This window comes from Drosophila kikkawai, chromosome 3R, assembly GCF_030179895.1.
Source record: "Drosophila kikkawai strain 14028-0561.14 chromosome 3R, DkikHiC1v2, whole genome shotgun sequence".
Taxonomy (NCBI): domain Eukaryota; kingdom Metazoa; phylum Arthropoda; class Insecta; order Diptera; family Drosophilidae; genus Drosophila; species Drosophila kikkawai.
In genome coordinates this window covers 24,045,751-24,059,713 of record NC_091731.1, presented here as the reverse complement: position 1 = coordinate 24,059,713, position 13,963 = coordinate 24,045,751, and the positions used below count along the sequence as shown (strand labels likewise).

The 13,963-nt window shown below is 43.4% G+C and overlaps 7 protein-coding genes across 12 annotated transcripts; 6 read left to right on the top strand and 1 right to left on the bottom strand.

Annotated features, from left to right (window-relative positions):
- The first annotated feature begins 3 nt into the window (after positions 1–3).
- On the top strand, positions 4–1,667 carry LOC108070667 (transcription factor Ouib). 5 transcript variants are annotated; one of them, XM_070287558.1, is made up of 5 exons: positions 6–282; positions 355–371; positions 436–1,019; positions 1,086–1,193; positions 1,252–1,665. In XM_070287558.1, the coding sequence occupies exons 1-5, from the start codon at positions 99–101 to the stop codon at positions 1,382–1,384; spliced, it is 1,026 nt and encodes a 341-aa protein (XP_070143659.1). In that variant the 5' UTR covers positions 6–98; the 3' UTR covers positions 1,385–1,665. The 5 variants fall into 5 exon arrangements, with proteins under 5 accessions (XP_070143661.1, XP_070143660.1, XP_017016727.2 ...); XM_070287557.1 differs by having other exon boundaries at positions 337–371; XM_070287560.1 differs by lacking the exon at positions 355–371 and having other exon boundaries at positions 4–282; positions 1,252–1,667.
- A 104-nt stretch (positions 1,668–1,771) lies between these two features.
- Nnk (Nicknack) lies at positions 1,772–3,233 on the top strand. 2 transcript variants are annotated; one of them, XM_017161233.3, is made up of 4 exons: positions 1,772–1,991; positions 2,047–2,720; positions 2,779–2,901; positions 2,968–3,233. In XM_017161233.3, the coding sequence occupies exons 1-4, from the start codon at positions 1,878–1,880 to the stop codon at positions 3,077–3,079; spliced, it is 1,023 nt and encodes a 340-aa protein (XP_017016722.1). In that variant the 5' UTR covers positions 1,772–1,877; the 3' UTR covers positions 3,080–3,233. The 2 variants fall into 2 exon arrangements, with proteins under 2 accessions (XP_017016722.1, XP_070143662.1); XM_070287561.1 differs by having other exon boundaries at positions 2,779–2,905; positions 2,968–3,081.
- A 252-nt stretch (positions 3,234–3,485) lies between these two features.
- Positions 3,486–4,815, top strand: LOC108070736 (transcription factor Ouib-like). The gene is made up of 3 exons (XM_017161334.3): positions 3,486–3,644; positions 3,703–4,547; positions 4,617–4,815. Exons 1-3 carry the CDS (start codon positions 3,534–3,536, stop codon positions 4,804–4,806), a joined length of 1,146 nt encoding a protein of 381 aa, XP_017016823.2. The 5' UTR covers positions 3,486–3,533; the 3' UTR covers positions 4,807–4,815.
- Positions 4,816–4,975: 160 nt separating this feature from the next.
- On the top strand, positions 4,976–6,395 carry LOC108070735 (transcription factor Ouib). Its single transcript, XM_017161333.3, has 3 exons — positions 4,976–5,116; positions 5,174–6,030; positions 6,091–6,395. Exons 1-3 carry the CDS (start codon positions 5,006–5,008, stop codon positions 6,218–6,220), a joined length of 1,098 nt encoding a protein of 365 aa, XP_017016822.1. The 5' UTR covers positions 4,976–5,005; the 3' UTR covers positions 6,221–6,395.
- Positions 6,396–6,786: 391 nt separating this feature from the next.
- Positions 6,787–9,308, top strand: LOC108070642 (zinc finger protein 718). The gene is made up of 5 exons (XM_017161210.3): positions 6,787–7,000; positions 7,074–7,391; positions 7,454–8,280; positions 8,334–8,678; positions 8,735–9,308. The coding sequence occupies exons 2-5, from the start codon at positions 7,116–7,118 to the stop codon at positions 8,970–8,972; spliced, it is 1,686 nt and encodes a 561-aa protein (XP_017016699.1). The 5' UTR covers positions 6,787–7,000; positions 7,074–7,115; the 3' UTR covers positions 8,973–9,308.
- An 898-nt stretch (positions 9,309–10,206) lies between these two features.
- On the top strand, positions 10,207–12,208 carry LOC108070715 (inhibitor of growth protein 1). The gene is made up of 3 exons (XM_017161309.3): positions 10,207–10,593; positions 10,672–11,660; positions 11,721–12,208. The coding sequence occupies exons 1-3, from the start codon at positions 10,452–10,454 to the stop codon at positions 11,925–11,927; spliced, it is 1,338 nt and encodes a 445-aa protein (XP_017016798.1). The 5' UTR covers positions 10,207–10,451; the 3' UTR covers positions 11,928–12,208.
- A 43-nt stretch (positions 12,209–12,251) lies between these two features.
- On the bottom strand, positions 12,252–13,494 carry pasi1 (pasiflora 1). Its single transcript, XM_017161310.2, has 5 exons — positions 13,346–13,494; positions 12,927–13,205; positions 12,775–12,874; positions 12,666–12,716; positions 12,252–12,594 (listed from the first exon to the last, which is right to left on the bottom strand). Exons 2-5 carry the CDS (start codon positions 13,199–13,201, stop codon positions 12,511–12,513), a joined length of 510 nt encoding a protein of 169 aa, XP_017016799.1. The 5' UTR covers positions 13,202–13,205; positions 13,346–13,494; the 3' UTR covers positions 12,252–12,510.
- Between the last annotated feature and the right edge of the window lie 469 nt (positions 13,495–13,963).

The window sequence follows — 13,963 nt, the reverse complement described above, 5'->3', positions numbered from 1 at the left end:
ACTAACTGGTATTCATTTTCCCAGGAACTTAAATTTAAATAATAATTAAAATGAATTCATTAGAAGACTGTCCTTAGACCACCTTCTAAAGTTCCATCATGGAAACACTGTCCTCACGACTAGACCACCTTAAATACTTGCATCATGGCAACACAAACCGATTCATGTACGATCCTGATCGTGCAAAAGTGTCGAGAGAATTGGCGCTCAAGCTGCGGTCATACTGTTGTTGTCGGTTTAATTGTCGCCGCGGGATGGCTTTCCAATGCCGGTTGTGTGTCCGTAAGTTTTACGAACTTGAGCCCATTGTGTTATTTGATATAAAGAACCATGAAGTACTCTCAAAAATCAAAGACATCACTGGATTAACGGTTTGTTTTAATACATTATGTGTGCATACATATGTATATAATTTCGCTTTTACTCCATTTACAGTTAGACGATGAAGAGCACCTTCCAAGACACATTTGCGCCATCTGTCAAAAGCAGCTGACTTTGGCCAGTGGATTCCGGGATAGGTGTCGTCGTGTCCAGCGAGATCGGTTTAGAAAAACTCGTGTCATGGAAGCTGAAAGCCGGGAACCTCCTGATTCGAAGGCGGAATACATAGTTCCCAACGCTAGTTCAAGGGTGCCCAAAGGAAAGTTCATTCAGATTGGCAAACAGATGTCCCTGCCTAAACAAGCACTGGTTCAAATTCGGAAAGTCAATAACAATGAAGTGAATCCAAAACCTAACGATGCTGAGAACATTCCACCGGTTCCAAGGCCTAAGGCTAGAGAGTTCCTCATTTGCGATCAGTGTGGTCACTCGTTTAAAAACTCTACCAACCTGAAAATGCACAAGTTGCGCCACAGCGGCCTCAAGGATTTCGCCTGCACAAGCTGTGACCAGCAGTTTGTTAACCCATACCTGTTGAAGGTGCACATACGGGTCCGACACCTGGGCGAAAGGCCATTTGCCTGCCGGTTCTGTGAGAGGAAATTCTTTACCAGTGGCGCACGCACTTATCACCAGCGGTAATTCAGCATTCTAGCAATGCTGATGGTTATCCATTTTGTATATATTCGTTATTATTTCCCCAGGACGCAACATATTCGAGACGGAAGCTACAGGTGCGACTTATGCAGCAATGTGTTCAATACCAAGTCCGACTTAAATAGCCATAAGTACAGTCACCGAAAACCTTTTCAGTGAGTGAGTTGTGATACATATTTATAAATAATATAATGCCCTTTCATTTACTTTTAGATGTGAAGTATGCAACGTAAGCTTTTCTCGGAGATGCAACTTGAAACATCACTACGCCTCGAAAAGGCACTGCAAAATAGCCACCTCAGTTGGGGGTGCTCAGCAGGGCTTGATCATAGATGATGACGATTAATTGGATTTTAGACAACATAGTCATAGTATTGTTTGTTGAGGCGCAGGATTGTCTCACGATACATTCAATTTAGTCCGGAAAGGATCTCATATATTTTCGAAGAAAGTGTTGGGAAAAATCGTATGAATTCGTAACGTTTATTTATCATTTTCACACTGAATCGTATTTTGTTATGTTTTTGTACCAAGTAGACCTTAAATTGCTCTCATTTATTGCTAGAATAGCTCTCACTTAACTGCAATGGTCGCAACGTTTAATAATTAAACTAATAAGCGCCTTGGATATATATTTATGTACAAATATATAAACATTAAATAAATTAAATTTTCATAAACAATTTTAAATTGTGCGCCAATTCCGCAAGCTTGGCAGTCACCAGGGTAAGCCGACACACCTTTCACTACCGAACGACCATCAAAAAAGAATCAAAAAGTGAAAGTATTTGGGAAACATTCAAGATATGGTATGTGTCGTGTCTCATTAATCCTCTGAAATGTCTTCACAGTGTCGAACTTGTGGTCAGGAGACATATAGCAACAATGCAATAAATATTTTTGAGGGAAACGATGTTATCATCAATCAAATCGCTCTGGTCACGGGCGTTAAAGTGAGTATTTTTGAGATACACTTTGGAAAGTTTCATAAAATAAGATCAACTGCAGCTCACTGACAAACTGGATTTTCCTAAAAGAATGTGCTTTTCTTGCCTGGTCAGCTTGAACGAAGCCATTCAATTTCGAGAGCTTTGCGTTGCCACAAACCAACGCCTTAGTCTTGAATTCGAATCCGATGATCAGGAGGATTTTGAGGATCCTAGGAGCAGGGAAGAGTTGGCTTTGCAGAGCAGTGTGACGGAGATGTTTGAAGATGACGTGGAAATCGAGATACTTAAGCAGATTAAGGAGATCATTGAAGAGGATGAAGCGGAATACTACAATACTCACTTACAGAAGCAGCAGAGAGTGTCGGATCTTGGGAAAAAGAACGATATACCGCCGAACAACTTCCCGGAAACCACCTGCAGCTCATCTCATGAAGCTGAACAAATCCCCCAGGAGAGCACAGAAAAAAGCGAACGGAAAAAGTACAGAGCCAGAAAAATATATTTCTGTGATCAGTGCGGCAAGGAGTTCAACGACAAGGGCAACCTCAATCTGCATCTGGTGCGCCACACAGGCGTTAAGCCGTTCGAGTGTCCGGACTGTGGCAAAAGAGAGTTCAGCATGTACCTCATGAACATCCATATCCGCGTCAAGCATCGTGGCGAGAAACCCTTCGTCTGCAAGTACTGTGACGAGAGTTTCTCGGACAGCACCCAGAGAAGTCGCCACCAAAGGTTACTCACTGTATATCTAATCTCGGGATACACACAACTAACATTCGTTTTTTTTTAGCCGGATGCATGAACTCAAAGTGGCAAATAGAAGGTACAATTGCGCATTCTGCGATCTGAGATTTGAGGTCCAGTCCCAATTGAAGAAACACGAGATCGTGCACTCTGGTCAACGGAACTATCCGTAAGTAATGTACCCCAAATTTTAATTGTAAAATTTTTTAGTTTACTTATTTTACGTACTTTCCAGCTGCGAAATATGCAATGTGGCCTTCACCCGTAAATTTAATCTGCAGACCCATTTCCGATCGAGGCAACACAAAAAGAATGCTGCGGAAAAGTCAGAAAAAAGCTTGGAATAGAATAAGATTAAAATAATCAATTTGAAATTTCACCATTCTCATGGAAATGTGCGGGCTCTTTACCATTTACCTCGAATCGTATTAAACTTGTAAACAAATTAACAACTCTGTTTCTGCCGCTGAAATAACTTTTTAAATAAACGAATAAATGTTAGTTTGAAACTTACGAAGCCACCAGGTCACTTATAAAATACTTGTGTCGCACCTGTGGCCAGGAGGAAGAGTACAGCAGTAAGCTATTTTACAAGGAAAACACAGAAATCTTAATAATAACAACAACAATTTCGCCATTCCCACGGACACACAGGCACGTTAACACCATTCGCCACGAAACGTCACATAATTGTAAATAAAACAATTTTGTTTATGTTTGCACACTAAGAAATCAAAGTAATTCAAACAATTTTGTTTAAATTGATTGGATTTAATCAATTGGATAAATAAGGTCTGCAAAATGCCTATGCTGTGCCGCACCTGCGGCCAGGGGGCAGAGTATTCAAGGGACCTGTTTGACCAGGAATCCACAGACATTCTGGGCAACATACTAAAACTGACGGGGATTCTGGTTAGTTTGCAAACTTGACGATCAAGTGCTGAATAATTTAAAATATTTTGGTTTTCAGTTAACTAACGAGAATGGCGTGCCCACGCGTATCTGTGTGTCCTGCCTGCTGGACCTTAAGGAAGCCATTGCCTTTCGGGAGCGCTGCATCACGACAAACAACTTGTGGTTCGAGGAGCAGAACGATCTTGAGGAATTAGACGCTGCGAACATGGAGGCGGAGCTGGAAATACCACAGGACATCAACGAAGAGGACGGCATAACTTCTGATACAACAGATGAGGTGATATATCCCTTAGGTACACAGGACGCCATTCCTGCGGAGGAGGACTTGGATCCCTTGATGAGTAAAGAAACTATCAAGGTAGAGAACGAATCCCTACATTCAGACGCTGAGCCCTGCGGAAATGATACCCAGGAACTCGAAGAAACTCCACCACCACCGGCAACTCGTAAAAAGCGAGGCAGACCACCCAAAATGCATAAAAAAAAAGATACACCTGAAATGAAAGCGGCTAGGAGTAAGAGGAGAAGGATTAGGGCAATGGCGAAGGGTCTGTACTTTTGTGACCAGTGCGGGAAATCCTTCAACGACAGTAGCAACTTTAATACCCACCTGACCCGACACACGGGTGTGAAGAAGTTCGAGTGCGAGGAGTGCGGCCGCAAGGAGTTCACGCAGCACCTTCTCAATCTACACGTGCGGATCAAGCACCGCGGCGAACTCCCGTATGTGTGCAAGTACTGTGGCCAGCGGTTCGGCAACTGCAACTATAGGTTGAAGCATGAGCGTGATCATAATCCAGGACCCCGGAAATACAAGTGTCCTATCTGCGATAAGGGATTTAAGGACAGTAAAACTCTAAAAGATCACGGCCTGGTCCACTCTGGTGAACACCCATTCCAGTAAGTTTAGATTGAATTGTGAAGCGATGTATGTACATAGACTGATCCGTTCCTATTCCTCCTCCACAGCTGCAAGCTTTGCCAGACGCACTTTGGTAAGAAAACAAGCCTGAAAACTCATCTGCGTTCGATAGGGCATAGGAAAAGGGCCGAGGAGCAACAGAAAAATCCTGAGGACGAAGATTTGTATACAATGCCTAAACCCTCTAGCACTCGTGGCCCTGGAAACCATTCCGTATATCACACAAAAATAGTTTAGGTTGTATAGTTACGTTACTCTAAAAAGCCTAATATTAAATTATCAATTGCTAACGTTAAAAATTCGCCATTCTCATGGACACGCAGCCAGGCCATTCGCCACGAAGCGGCTGATGTTTGTAAACAGAAGAACAACTCTGTTTTTGTTTGGAAGTGAAAAACAAAATAAATGAAGCAATTTTCGTTGACGGGAAACTAGAATGCCTACGCTGTGCCGCACTTGCGGCCAGGAGGCGCAGCATTCAAGGACGCTGTTTGACAAAGACGCCACTGACATTCTGTTCGACGTCCTGAAACTGACTGGGATTTGGGCAAGTTTGTGTACTTGACTATTGAAGCCCTAAATAATTGTAATTGTTGGTTTTTAGTTTACTGACAAGCAGGGCATGCCCACGCGTATCTGCATGTCCTGCCAGCTAGACCTTAAGGAAGCTATTGCCTTTCGGGAGCGCTGCATCAGGTTGAACAAGTTTTGGTTCGAGGAGCGAGATATTAATGAGGAACTAGAAACTGCGGGCAAGGAGGCGGATTTTGAAATGCTGCCAAGGGATGCTCCGCAGGGTAGGAGGAAAGAGGATGCTATAACATATGAGGTCTCAACTGAGATCTTGGATCCCTTGATGAACGAAGAAACTATTAAGGTGGAGAAAGAATCCCTACTTTCAGAAGCTGAGCCCGTGGATTCTGGCAATCAGCAGCTCCTAGGAGTTGAAGAGCTATCGTACCCTGAAACACGCAAAAAGAGAGGCAGACCACCCAAAAGGCAAAGCGAATCCTTGGTAATAAAGCCGTCCCGGAAGAAATCCGAAAAAGAAGCGACTAGGAGAAAATGGGCAAGGGCAAAGAGGATTCACGCAAGGGAGGAGGGCCTATACTTTTGTGACCAGTGCGGAAAATCCTTCAGCGAGAAGGGCAACTTTAATGTCCACCTCACGCGTCACACAGGCCTAAAGCAGTTCGAGTGCGAGGAGTGCGGTCGCAAGGAGTTCACACTTCACCTTCTGAAACTGCATGTGCGGATCAAGCACCGCGGAGAGCTGCCTTATGTGTGCAAGTACTGTGGCCAGCGATTCGACAACTGCATCAAGAGATTGCGGCACGAGCGTGGACACAAGGAGAGCCCTGTCCATCGGCCGCATACGTGCGCCATTTGCAAGAAGGCCTTTAAGGACAAGATCACCCTGAGGTTCCATGCCGTGGTGCACACCGGCGAACAGGCATTTCAGTAAGTTGGAATCACGATAAGTCCTGTTTTTAGCTAGCCTTATAACCCATTCGTCTTTAGCTGCGAGCTCTGTCAGGCTAGCTTCAATCGGAAAAGCAGTTTGCGAACTCATTTTCGCTCAAAGCAGCACATAAAAAGGACGAAGGAACAGGAACAGAAAAAATCAGGCGATCAGGATGGTTCTATTTAGGAGGATGGGTAAACTATTTAGATTATTTTCCATTTATTTTTAACATATTTATACATATGTATTTTTTGTGGTTGTTAATTATTTTGAAAGATCTTAAAACAAAAAATTCTTATGTAAGAAACGTAAATACATATGTATTTTATTTTATAAAAGTCTAGTTTTAGTAGCTTTCAAAGCATTTACATTAGGTGTACATGGTAAAAATAAACAAAAATATGGTTAAAACTGCCTTTTTACAATTATAAGCGTCACTTTTATATATTTTAAACTTCGAGACTTGCAAACGAAAATAGTTCTCGATATTATTGATGAAATACATGAATTTCTGAATACAATAAAACATTCTCTGGTATCAGTAAAATGCAATCTCTTTAATTCCACATATTTCTTTAATTAATTCGAATATTTTGAATAAGTTCAGTTCGTGTATAGCAGCGAATTCATAATAAGTTTATACACACTTTTTATTGAATTTGGAATACATGAACTTGGTGTCGTATAAACATAGCAAGTGCCTGCCGTCCTGGTTGCAACCCCTACTTTAACGTTTTGCAGCCCTGGTAACCGGGCTGTCTGTGTTTTGCTGAAAATTCGCATTTGCCGGCAATGGATGCGCAGTGCGCTGCTGCGCTATCAGTCGGTTCAAAAATCTGTGGAAAACGCACCCTCTTTTCCGACAGAAAAACGAAGTAGTTCAAGCAAAGTTGGAAGTTGCTTGAGCCGAACTTTCCAAAGATAAGGAGGTCTTCCACGGCAGCTGATTGTGGTGATTCAAACAGGGTGTGTCTCGCCAACTCCTGTGCATGCCATTAATATTTGACTCACGTATTTACGTTCGTCTTGGTTTTTACAGAAAAACGAAAGCGTGTTATCCAAAGACAAAGGCCTTGCCGAAATGTCGCCAAAAGAGGGCTCCCAGAGGCAGGTTAACAAGAAGCTGGTGGAGCTGCTCCTAACGGAGGCGGAGGAAACTGGTGCCATATTCACTGAAAATAATGCATCCTGTGAAAGCATTGATGATGAAGAAATACGGCAAGATGACTGTTTCGATGATGAAAGCAAATGCCGAACTTGCTCCCAATACCTGATGCTGGATGACACTGTCAAGGATCTCTACGATAAGCGCAATATAGAGCTCCTCCATCAAATTAAGTCTGTTACAGGGATCTGGGTAGGGCTTGTTTCTGTTATTAAACCATAAACTCTATAGTCTTTTTATATTTTTTTTTTTAGATAAAAGCGGGAGTGCAAGGATTACCCCATCATATCTGTGAAAGTTGCCAGGAAGCGCTTAAGAAAGCCATTGAATTCCGTGATAATTGCATACAAGCCAATGCAGAATTTAACCAAATAGAGAAAGACTCAAGAGAAGGGTTTGAAATCCATGACGAAATAGAATTAGAACTTGAAAATGTGCTGTACGAGGAATCATCTAAGCATATTAACAAGGCTCCAGGAATGGGATTGTCTGATCTTGAATTCGGTTCCGACAACGAAGACGATTTCCCGCTACACAAAAACAATACATCACCGGAAGAAGACATCCTCTCAGGCAAGCAGACTTCCAGGGAAAGAGAGCATGTTTGCCGGGAGATTGCCAGCATTACCAAATGTATAACGAAAGAGGAAATCGGCAGGATCGAATCCGGGGCCGAGGTCTACAAGGTTGTGCTAACTGAATGCAATCGCGCAGAGGAAACAAAGCCCTCTGAGCGGGAAGAGAAACCAAAGTATTCCCTGGCAGTGCCGAGGCGAAAGAAACCCAAGAAGAGCTTGGAGGAACAAAAGACCATCCGCCGCCTTAAACATTTGGCAAAGCCGTTCAGTTATGTCTGCGATAAGTGCGGCCATGCCTTCCGCATGCCGGACCAGCTGCAGATTCACTTACTCCGGCACAACCAAACGAAGAACTTTGCCTGCCCGGAGTGCCCGAAGAAGTTTTACAATTCCTATCTGCGAAATATGCATCAGCGAGTGTGGCACAGGGGGGAAAAGCCATGGTCTTGCAATCACTGCAGCGAGACGTTCTCCAATGCAAATTGTCGTCAAAGGCACGAGAAGTTAGTAATGGTCCATAACAATTTCAAGATTGAGTCTAATGTCATAATTGCAGGGAAGTACATGGGGTAGGTCCCCGGATCAGCATGAATCGCTCGGAACGGAGCCAAGTGAATGGCCTGAGGGAGAAGACAAAGGACGGCCGACACCATTGCATTCAGTGTGCCAAGACTTACTCCTCGAAGCGCGCCCTTGCCTGGCATATGAACTCCCATACCGGCGAAAGGCCCCTTAAGTGTAAGGACTGTAAAAAAGGCTTTGCGGGGCCAGCTGCCCTGAGGCGTCATGAAATGACCCACGATAAGTTGCCATTTCATTGTGAGATATGTCTCAAGGGTTTCCTTCTGCGCTGTCAACTCAAGGAACACCAGGTTGTGCACACAGGGGAGCGACCATATTGGTAAGTCCTTAAAAATGGTTTAATTAACCTTGTATTTATGTGTTTTATCCTGCCAGGTGCGAGATCTGCGACATCTACTATAGGTTTAGACGCAATTTAGACAAGCACAACAAGAGCGACGCGCACAAAAATAAAGTGTTGACCACTCAGTCAGAGGAAATGGAAGGATTTCCAAATGCATTTAATGATATCTTAAGCTGCAACACAGATTTTGACAAGAACAACGTGTTTATAACTCAGGAAGACGAACTCGATGGACTCCAGCTTACGCTCACAGAATTTTTAAGCTGCTGAATATCCTAAAAATTTTGAATTAATTTTATAATATTAAAACAACTGGAAAAGACGGCTATCCAGCTGAAGAAGACTCATGAAGAGTACAACTAAAAGTCATAGAAATAATTTTAACATCAACTTTTGAATCTCAAATGTAGTATCACTTAAATACAAAAGACTTGACGCACAACAGGAATGTGCCAAATACTCAAGAAGAGCTCAACGGAATGTCATATATACAATCTCCATTAAATATTAATGTACTTAAGTAACAGTGATTATGTACACTCTAAATGAAAAATATACGTACTTAGACATATTTGTCCAAATAAAGAATATCGAAATGCATTTAAATACCATTCCTTTTTCTAAAATAAAGCTACAAAGCAAACATTTTTTATTTAACTTAAGGGGGTTTCCTGAATTAGGAGGCAAAAAAAAATCGATTTTTTTTTATTGCTTAAATCGATAGATAAACTATCTAAGAATATACCACAAAAATTTCAGAAGCCAATTCGAAGTATTTTCGAAGATACAGAGATGAAAGCAAAGGAGCGCCGGGTAGGTTTGCAGGCGCTTTGCGAACTTTGAGGCCCGTTTTCTCACTTTTAATTTTTACGATTCTTTCGAATTGGCGGGAAAGATAACAAAAAAACTTATTGACCGATTGAAACGAATAAGGGCTTATTCTCTTTAGAATTGAATTCTCTTCTATTTGAACTAAAACGGTTGTTGAAAACCGCTTTTTATATTTTTTACAGCATGTTAAAGTCAATATTTCATTTTTCGGGATAAAATATTGACTTTAACATGCTGTAGAAAATATAAAAAGCGGTTTTCAACAACCGTTTTAGTTCAAATAGAAGAGAATTCAATTCTAAAGAGAATAAGCCCTTATTCGTTTCAATCGGTCAATAAGTTTTTTTGTTATCTTTCCCGCCAATTCGAAAGAATCGTAAAAATTAAAAGTGAGAAAACGGGCCTCAAAGTTCGCCAAGCGCCTGCAAACCTACCCGGCGCTCCTTTGCTTTCATCTCTGTATCTTCGAAAATACTTCGAATTGGCTTCTGAAATTTTTGTGGTATATTCTTAGATAGTTTATCTATCGATTTAAGCAATAAAAAAAAAATCGATTTTTTTTGCCTCCTAATTCAGGAAACCCCCTTAAACTAGCACTCAAAAAAACATCCTGAATTGTATGTTTTAAAATAGTATGCGTTTACCGCGTAATCGAAAAAACGCTAGATTTTTTAGGGTTAAATTTCGATTTTTCAAGGTGAAAGATAAATTTTCATCTGGTCACACTGGTTTTTGCAGCTCTAGAGTACAGTCGCAATTTTGTAAAAAAAAAAAATAAAAAGTTTGACCCGAGTGGAAACTATTGTTGGATTCACAGAAGAAATCCTTTCCAGAGCTTCGGGCGAGCAGTATCCATCCGAACCCACGCCCAAGGACCAATGTCGTGGCGGGAATAGCGCGAAACGCACCCAAAACAACATGATAAACCCAATTGCAACCGAGTCGGAGGCCATCAATTCAGCCACCTATGTGGACAACTACATTGATTCCGTGGAGAACCTGCCGGACGACGTGCAGCGTCAACTGTCCCGCATCCGCGACATCGATGTGCAGTACAGAGGTCAGTTTCGGGGCGAATTCCCGCGGCAAAGAGTGAAATAAACCTAACCTCCTCCTCCCCGTTTCATCCTATTGGCAGGCCTAATCCGCGACGTGGACCACTACTACGACCTGTATCTGTCCCTGCAGAGCTCTCCCGACGCCGGCCGCAGATCGCGGAGCATTTCGCGAATGCACCAGAGCCTCATCCAGGCGCAGGAGCTGGGCGACGAAAAGATGCAGATTGTCAACCACATGCAGGAGATTATTGACGGCAAGCTGCGCCAGCTAGACACGGACCAGCAGAACCTGGACCTGAAGGAGGAGCGAGATCGGTATGCGACGCTCCTCGAAGACGGCCAGCCATCGAAGCTGCAGCGGCTGCAGAGTCCGATGAGGGAGCAGGCTAACCAGGCGGGAGTTGGCGCTGGAAACGGCGGTCTGAACGGTAATGGCCTGCTCACAGACAAGGCTTCCTACGCCTTGGGTGGCTATGCAGCATTGGTATCGGGATCCGGTGGCTTAGCCTCCGGTAACGGTGGCAGCTCTACCCCCAATTCCGAGCGCTCTGAGCGTCATGTCAGCAATGGCGGCAACAACGGCTCCAACGGCAATATCAGCGGAGGTGCTGGCGGAGATCTGCAGCGCACTGGCAGCAAACGATCGAGGAGGCGGAACGAGAGCCTGGCCAACAACGGCAACTCCCTGGAGATGGGCGGCAATGAATCAAACTCTGCGAACGAGGCCGGTGGAAGTGGCAGCGGCGGAGGAGGAGGAGGCAGTGGCAGCGGTGAGCGCAAATCCTCCCTGGGCGGCGGTAGTGTATCGGGACAGGGACGGAAGAGCAATCTTCAGGTGGCGGTCGGTAGTTTAGCCAGCGGATCAGCCTCCACCAGCAGCGGAGTGGCAGGAGGTGGTGCCAGCGGCAACGCTGGAGGAGGAGGCGCCGGCGGCAACAATTCCGGCAAGAAGAAGAAACGGAAGGTGCGCGGTGCGGGCGCTTCGAACACCAACGCCAGCGCGCGTGAGGAGACGCCGCCGCCCGAGACCATTGATCCGGACGAGCCGACATACTGCGTCTGCAATCAGGTAAGCTTTAAAAGGCGCTTTTCTTTCCAAGAAGTTGTTGATAACACGCCCATTTTTTAGATCTCCTTCGGCGAGATGATTCTGTGCGATAATGACCTGTGCCCCATCGAGTGGTTCCACTTCTCGTGCGTCTCCCTGGTGCTGAAGCCCAAAGGCAAGTGGTTCTGTCCCAACTGCCGCGGTGAGCGGCCAAATGTGATGAAGCCCAAGGCGCAGTTTCTCAAGGAACTGGAGCGCTACAACAAGGAGAAGGAGGAGAAGACCTAGATCCGCCCCCGCTGCTGCTCTGTGTCAAACACCAGGCTCTGTAAATTATTCGATCATAAGATTTACCTTAATGTACATTTAGTGTCCCCATCCCCGTCTCCATTTTGCCCAGTTTGGATCCTATGCTTCATTGGTTAACGGTCAACATTTCTCATTTCACATTTCTGTACAAAAAAAAAAACCTTTCTCTATGTACACACACACACACACACACCTACGAACTCGTATACTTAGAGTACATTTTAAAATAATTTACGGTAATAAACGTTAATATTCTCAAAGCTTCCTTTTGATATCTTCTCCCGACAAACACAAATCTACGCATAGTTTTACGAATCTACAGTTTTAATTGTCGTTTAGAAGACTAAGGCATTCGATTCAATACATATTACAGTAGTTGATGGTGTATAAAGGCTTGTAAAATATATATAAATGTATATAAAACTATTTGGTAAGCATCTGTAGAAAATGGATGTGGAATTCTTATTGTGGAAATGCTCCTGGACGGACTTCCTTTGTAGCGTGTCAAACGTAGTCTAAAAGTATATTCGAGCTATAATGATTGTTGGTATGGCTCTCCTCCTCATGGCATCAGCAGTTCAATGTTTGGATTCTGGATGTTCAAGAAGATCTGGTACTGCGAAAAGACCACCAGCCAGCAGTAGATCTAAGTGGGGAATAAAGAATATCGTTGAAATAGATTAAATAAATATTTTAAGACCAAGTGCTGCCACTCACATTGTAGGCCACCCAGACGAAGTTCAGGAGAGCCGAGAAGGTTTGCTCCAGCTGAGAAATAGAGAATAATCTTTAATAAAGATTTATGTATACAATATCTGTTACTCACATAAATGTAATAGCCTCCAATAAGCCACAGACTCCAGCAAAACTGGAAGAGAATGGCCAGGCCGATTAGACCCAACCAGGGCAGCAGCCATCCGCGAGTGCTGTGGGAATAGATTTAAATTCATGATTTCCCGCTTAACGTGGCCAACTCACCTAATCTTGATGCCATAATACACCAGGTAGGAGGACAGGATGATCAGCAGAAAGTAGATAATGAAGAAGCCACCGGCAATGGGCATCGACGTCCGGATATCCGTCTCGAACAGCGGCGAGTAGAGCTGCGCAGACTCCCCGCCTGCCAGCATGTAGCCGATAAGTGTGATCATCACCACGGAGAGCGCAGCCGTGTAGCCGGCCACGGCGTAGCTGCCCGTTCGGACATTGTCGGACCAGATAATCGGGGACCAGCAGGAGCTCAGCACCACCATGTTTCTATTCGAGGATAATCCAATGAAACAGTAGCAAATTTATTGAGTAAACATTCACTGGGGTTGGACGACACAGTCACGCCCAAATATTTTGGACAATGAAAATGTTGACAAAACAGTTGGTTTTTGTTCAATTTCGCTTACCACTTGCGCCTTAGTGGGTCTTAAAGGTATTCAAGAACAGTTAAAACTGTTTTAACTTTGTGTTCTTGGGCGTGGGCGTACTTTTTTATGAATTGTTTTTAATTAATAAAACAACCAGTGCTGCCAGTTTAGCTATTTGCCCACTAGATGTGGCGTCTCTCGGAATATATTGTAAACTAGCGGGAAATATATAGACTTTCCACGCAATATTAGCGTTTATCTTTTGAAAACATTGTATTTATAAGATTAATAATTTATTCTTAAATATCTGTGGCTCAATATTTAATAACAATAAGAATAATAACAAAAGTAATTGCGAATCTGGAGCAGATTTATCTTAAATTAAGAAAATAATATGGCTTGCTTTTTATGCATGCCCCTTTTTTATATCTAGCTTATTTTAAATTGTTTTGGCTCAGTTCTGGCTAATACTTGGCAGCACTGAAAACAATTTCGATTGCATATCGATATTCTTATCGATACCATTAAACATCGGCGTTGCCAGACCTTGTCTGGTTAAAGGCTTCTTATGGCGTTTTTCCTTTTCTCGGAAACTGGTCACTCCAAAATCGGTGGTTTTTGCCGGATGTCACGGAAAAGGTGGAAAACATTGATATT

Coding starts and splice junctions, on each gene's coding strand:
- pasi1 (XM_017161310.2), bottom strand. CDS start 13,201: ATGGTGGTGCTGAGCTCCTGCTGGTCCCCGATTATCTGGTCCGACAAT. Junction 12,717..12,774: donor TTGGAGGCTATTACATTTAT/GTGAGTAACAGA, acceptor TCTATTTCTCAG/CTGGAGCAAACCTTCTCGGC. Junction 12,595..12,665: donor TCGTCTGGGTGGCCTACAAT/GTGAGTGGCAGC, acceptor TTCCCCACTTAG/ATCTACTGCTGGCTGGTGGT.
- LOC108070667 (XM_017161238.2), top strand. CDS start 99: ATGGAAACACTGTCCTCACGACTAGACCACCTTAAATACTTGCATCAT. Junction 372..435: donor AAGACATCACTGGATTAACG/GTTTGTTTTAAT, acceptor CTCCATTTACAG/TTAGACGATGAAGAGCACCT. Junction 1,020..1,085: donor GCACGCACTTATCACCAGCG/GTAATTCAGCAT, acceptor TTATTTCCCCAG/GACGCAACATATTCGAGACG.
- LOC108070642 (XM_017161210.3), top strand. CDS start 7,116: ATGTCGCCAAAAGAGGGCTCCCAGAGGCAGGTTAACAAGAAGCTGGTG. Junction 7,392..7,453: donor AGTCTGTTACAGGGATCTGG/GTAGGGCTTGTT, acceptor TTTTTTTTTTAG/ATAAAAGCGGGAGTGCAAGG. Junction 8,281..8,333: donor TGTCGTCAAAGGCACGAGAA/GTTAGTAATGGT, acceptor TCATAATTGCAG/GGAAGTACATGGGGTAGGTC.
- Nnk (XM_017161233.3), top strand. CDS start 1,878: ATGTCTTCACAGTGTCGAACTTGTGGTCAGGAGACATATAGCAACAAT. Junction 2,721..2,778: donor CAGAGAAGTCGCCACCAAAG/GTTACTCACTGT, acceptor GTTTTTTTTTAG/CCGGATGCATGAACTCAAAG. Junction 2,902..2,967: donor TCTGGTCAACGGAACTATCC/GTAAGTAATGTA, acceptor CGTACTTTCCAG/CTGCGAAATATGCAATGTGG.
- LOC108070736 (XM_017161334.3), top strand. CDS start 3,534: ATGCCTATGCTGTGCCGCACCTGCGGCCAGGGGGCAGAGTATTCAAGG. Junction 3,645..3,702: donor TAAAACTGACGGGGATTCTG/GTTAGTTTGCAA, acceptor TTTGGTTTTCAG/TTAACTAACGAGAATGGCGT. Junction 4,548..4,616: donor TCTGGTGAACACCCATTCCA/GTAAGTTTAGAT, acceptor CCTCCTCCACAG/CTGCAAGCTTTGCCAGACGC.
- LOC108070715 (XM_017161309.3), top strand. CDS start 10,452: ATGATAAACCCAATTGCAACCGAGTCGGAGGCCATCAATTCAGCCACC. Junction 10,594..10,671: donor CATCGATGTGCAGTACAGAG/GTCAGTTTCGGG, acceptor TCCTATTGGCAG/GCCTAATCCGCGACGTGGAC. Junction 11,661..11,720: donor CATACTGCGTCTGCAATCAG/GTAAGCTTTAAA, acceptor CCCATTTTTTAG/ATCTCCTTCGGCGAGATGAT.
- LOC108070735 (XM_017161333.3), top strand. CDS start 5,006: ATGCCTACGCTGTGCCGCACTTGCGGCCAGGAGGCGCAGCATTCAAGG. Junction 5,117..5,173: donor TGAAACTGACTGGGATTTGG/GCAAGTTTGTGT, acceptor GTTGGTTTTTAG/TTTACTGACAAGCAGGGCAT. Junction 6,031..6,090: donor ACCGGCGAACAGGCATTTCA/GTAAGTTGGAAT, acceptor ATTCGTCTTTAG/CTGCGAGCTCTGTCAGGCTA.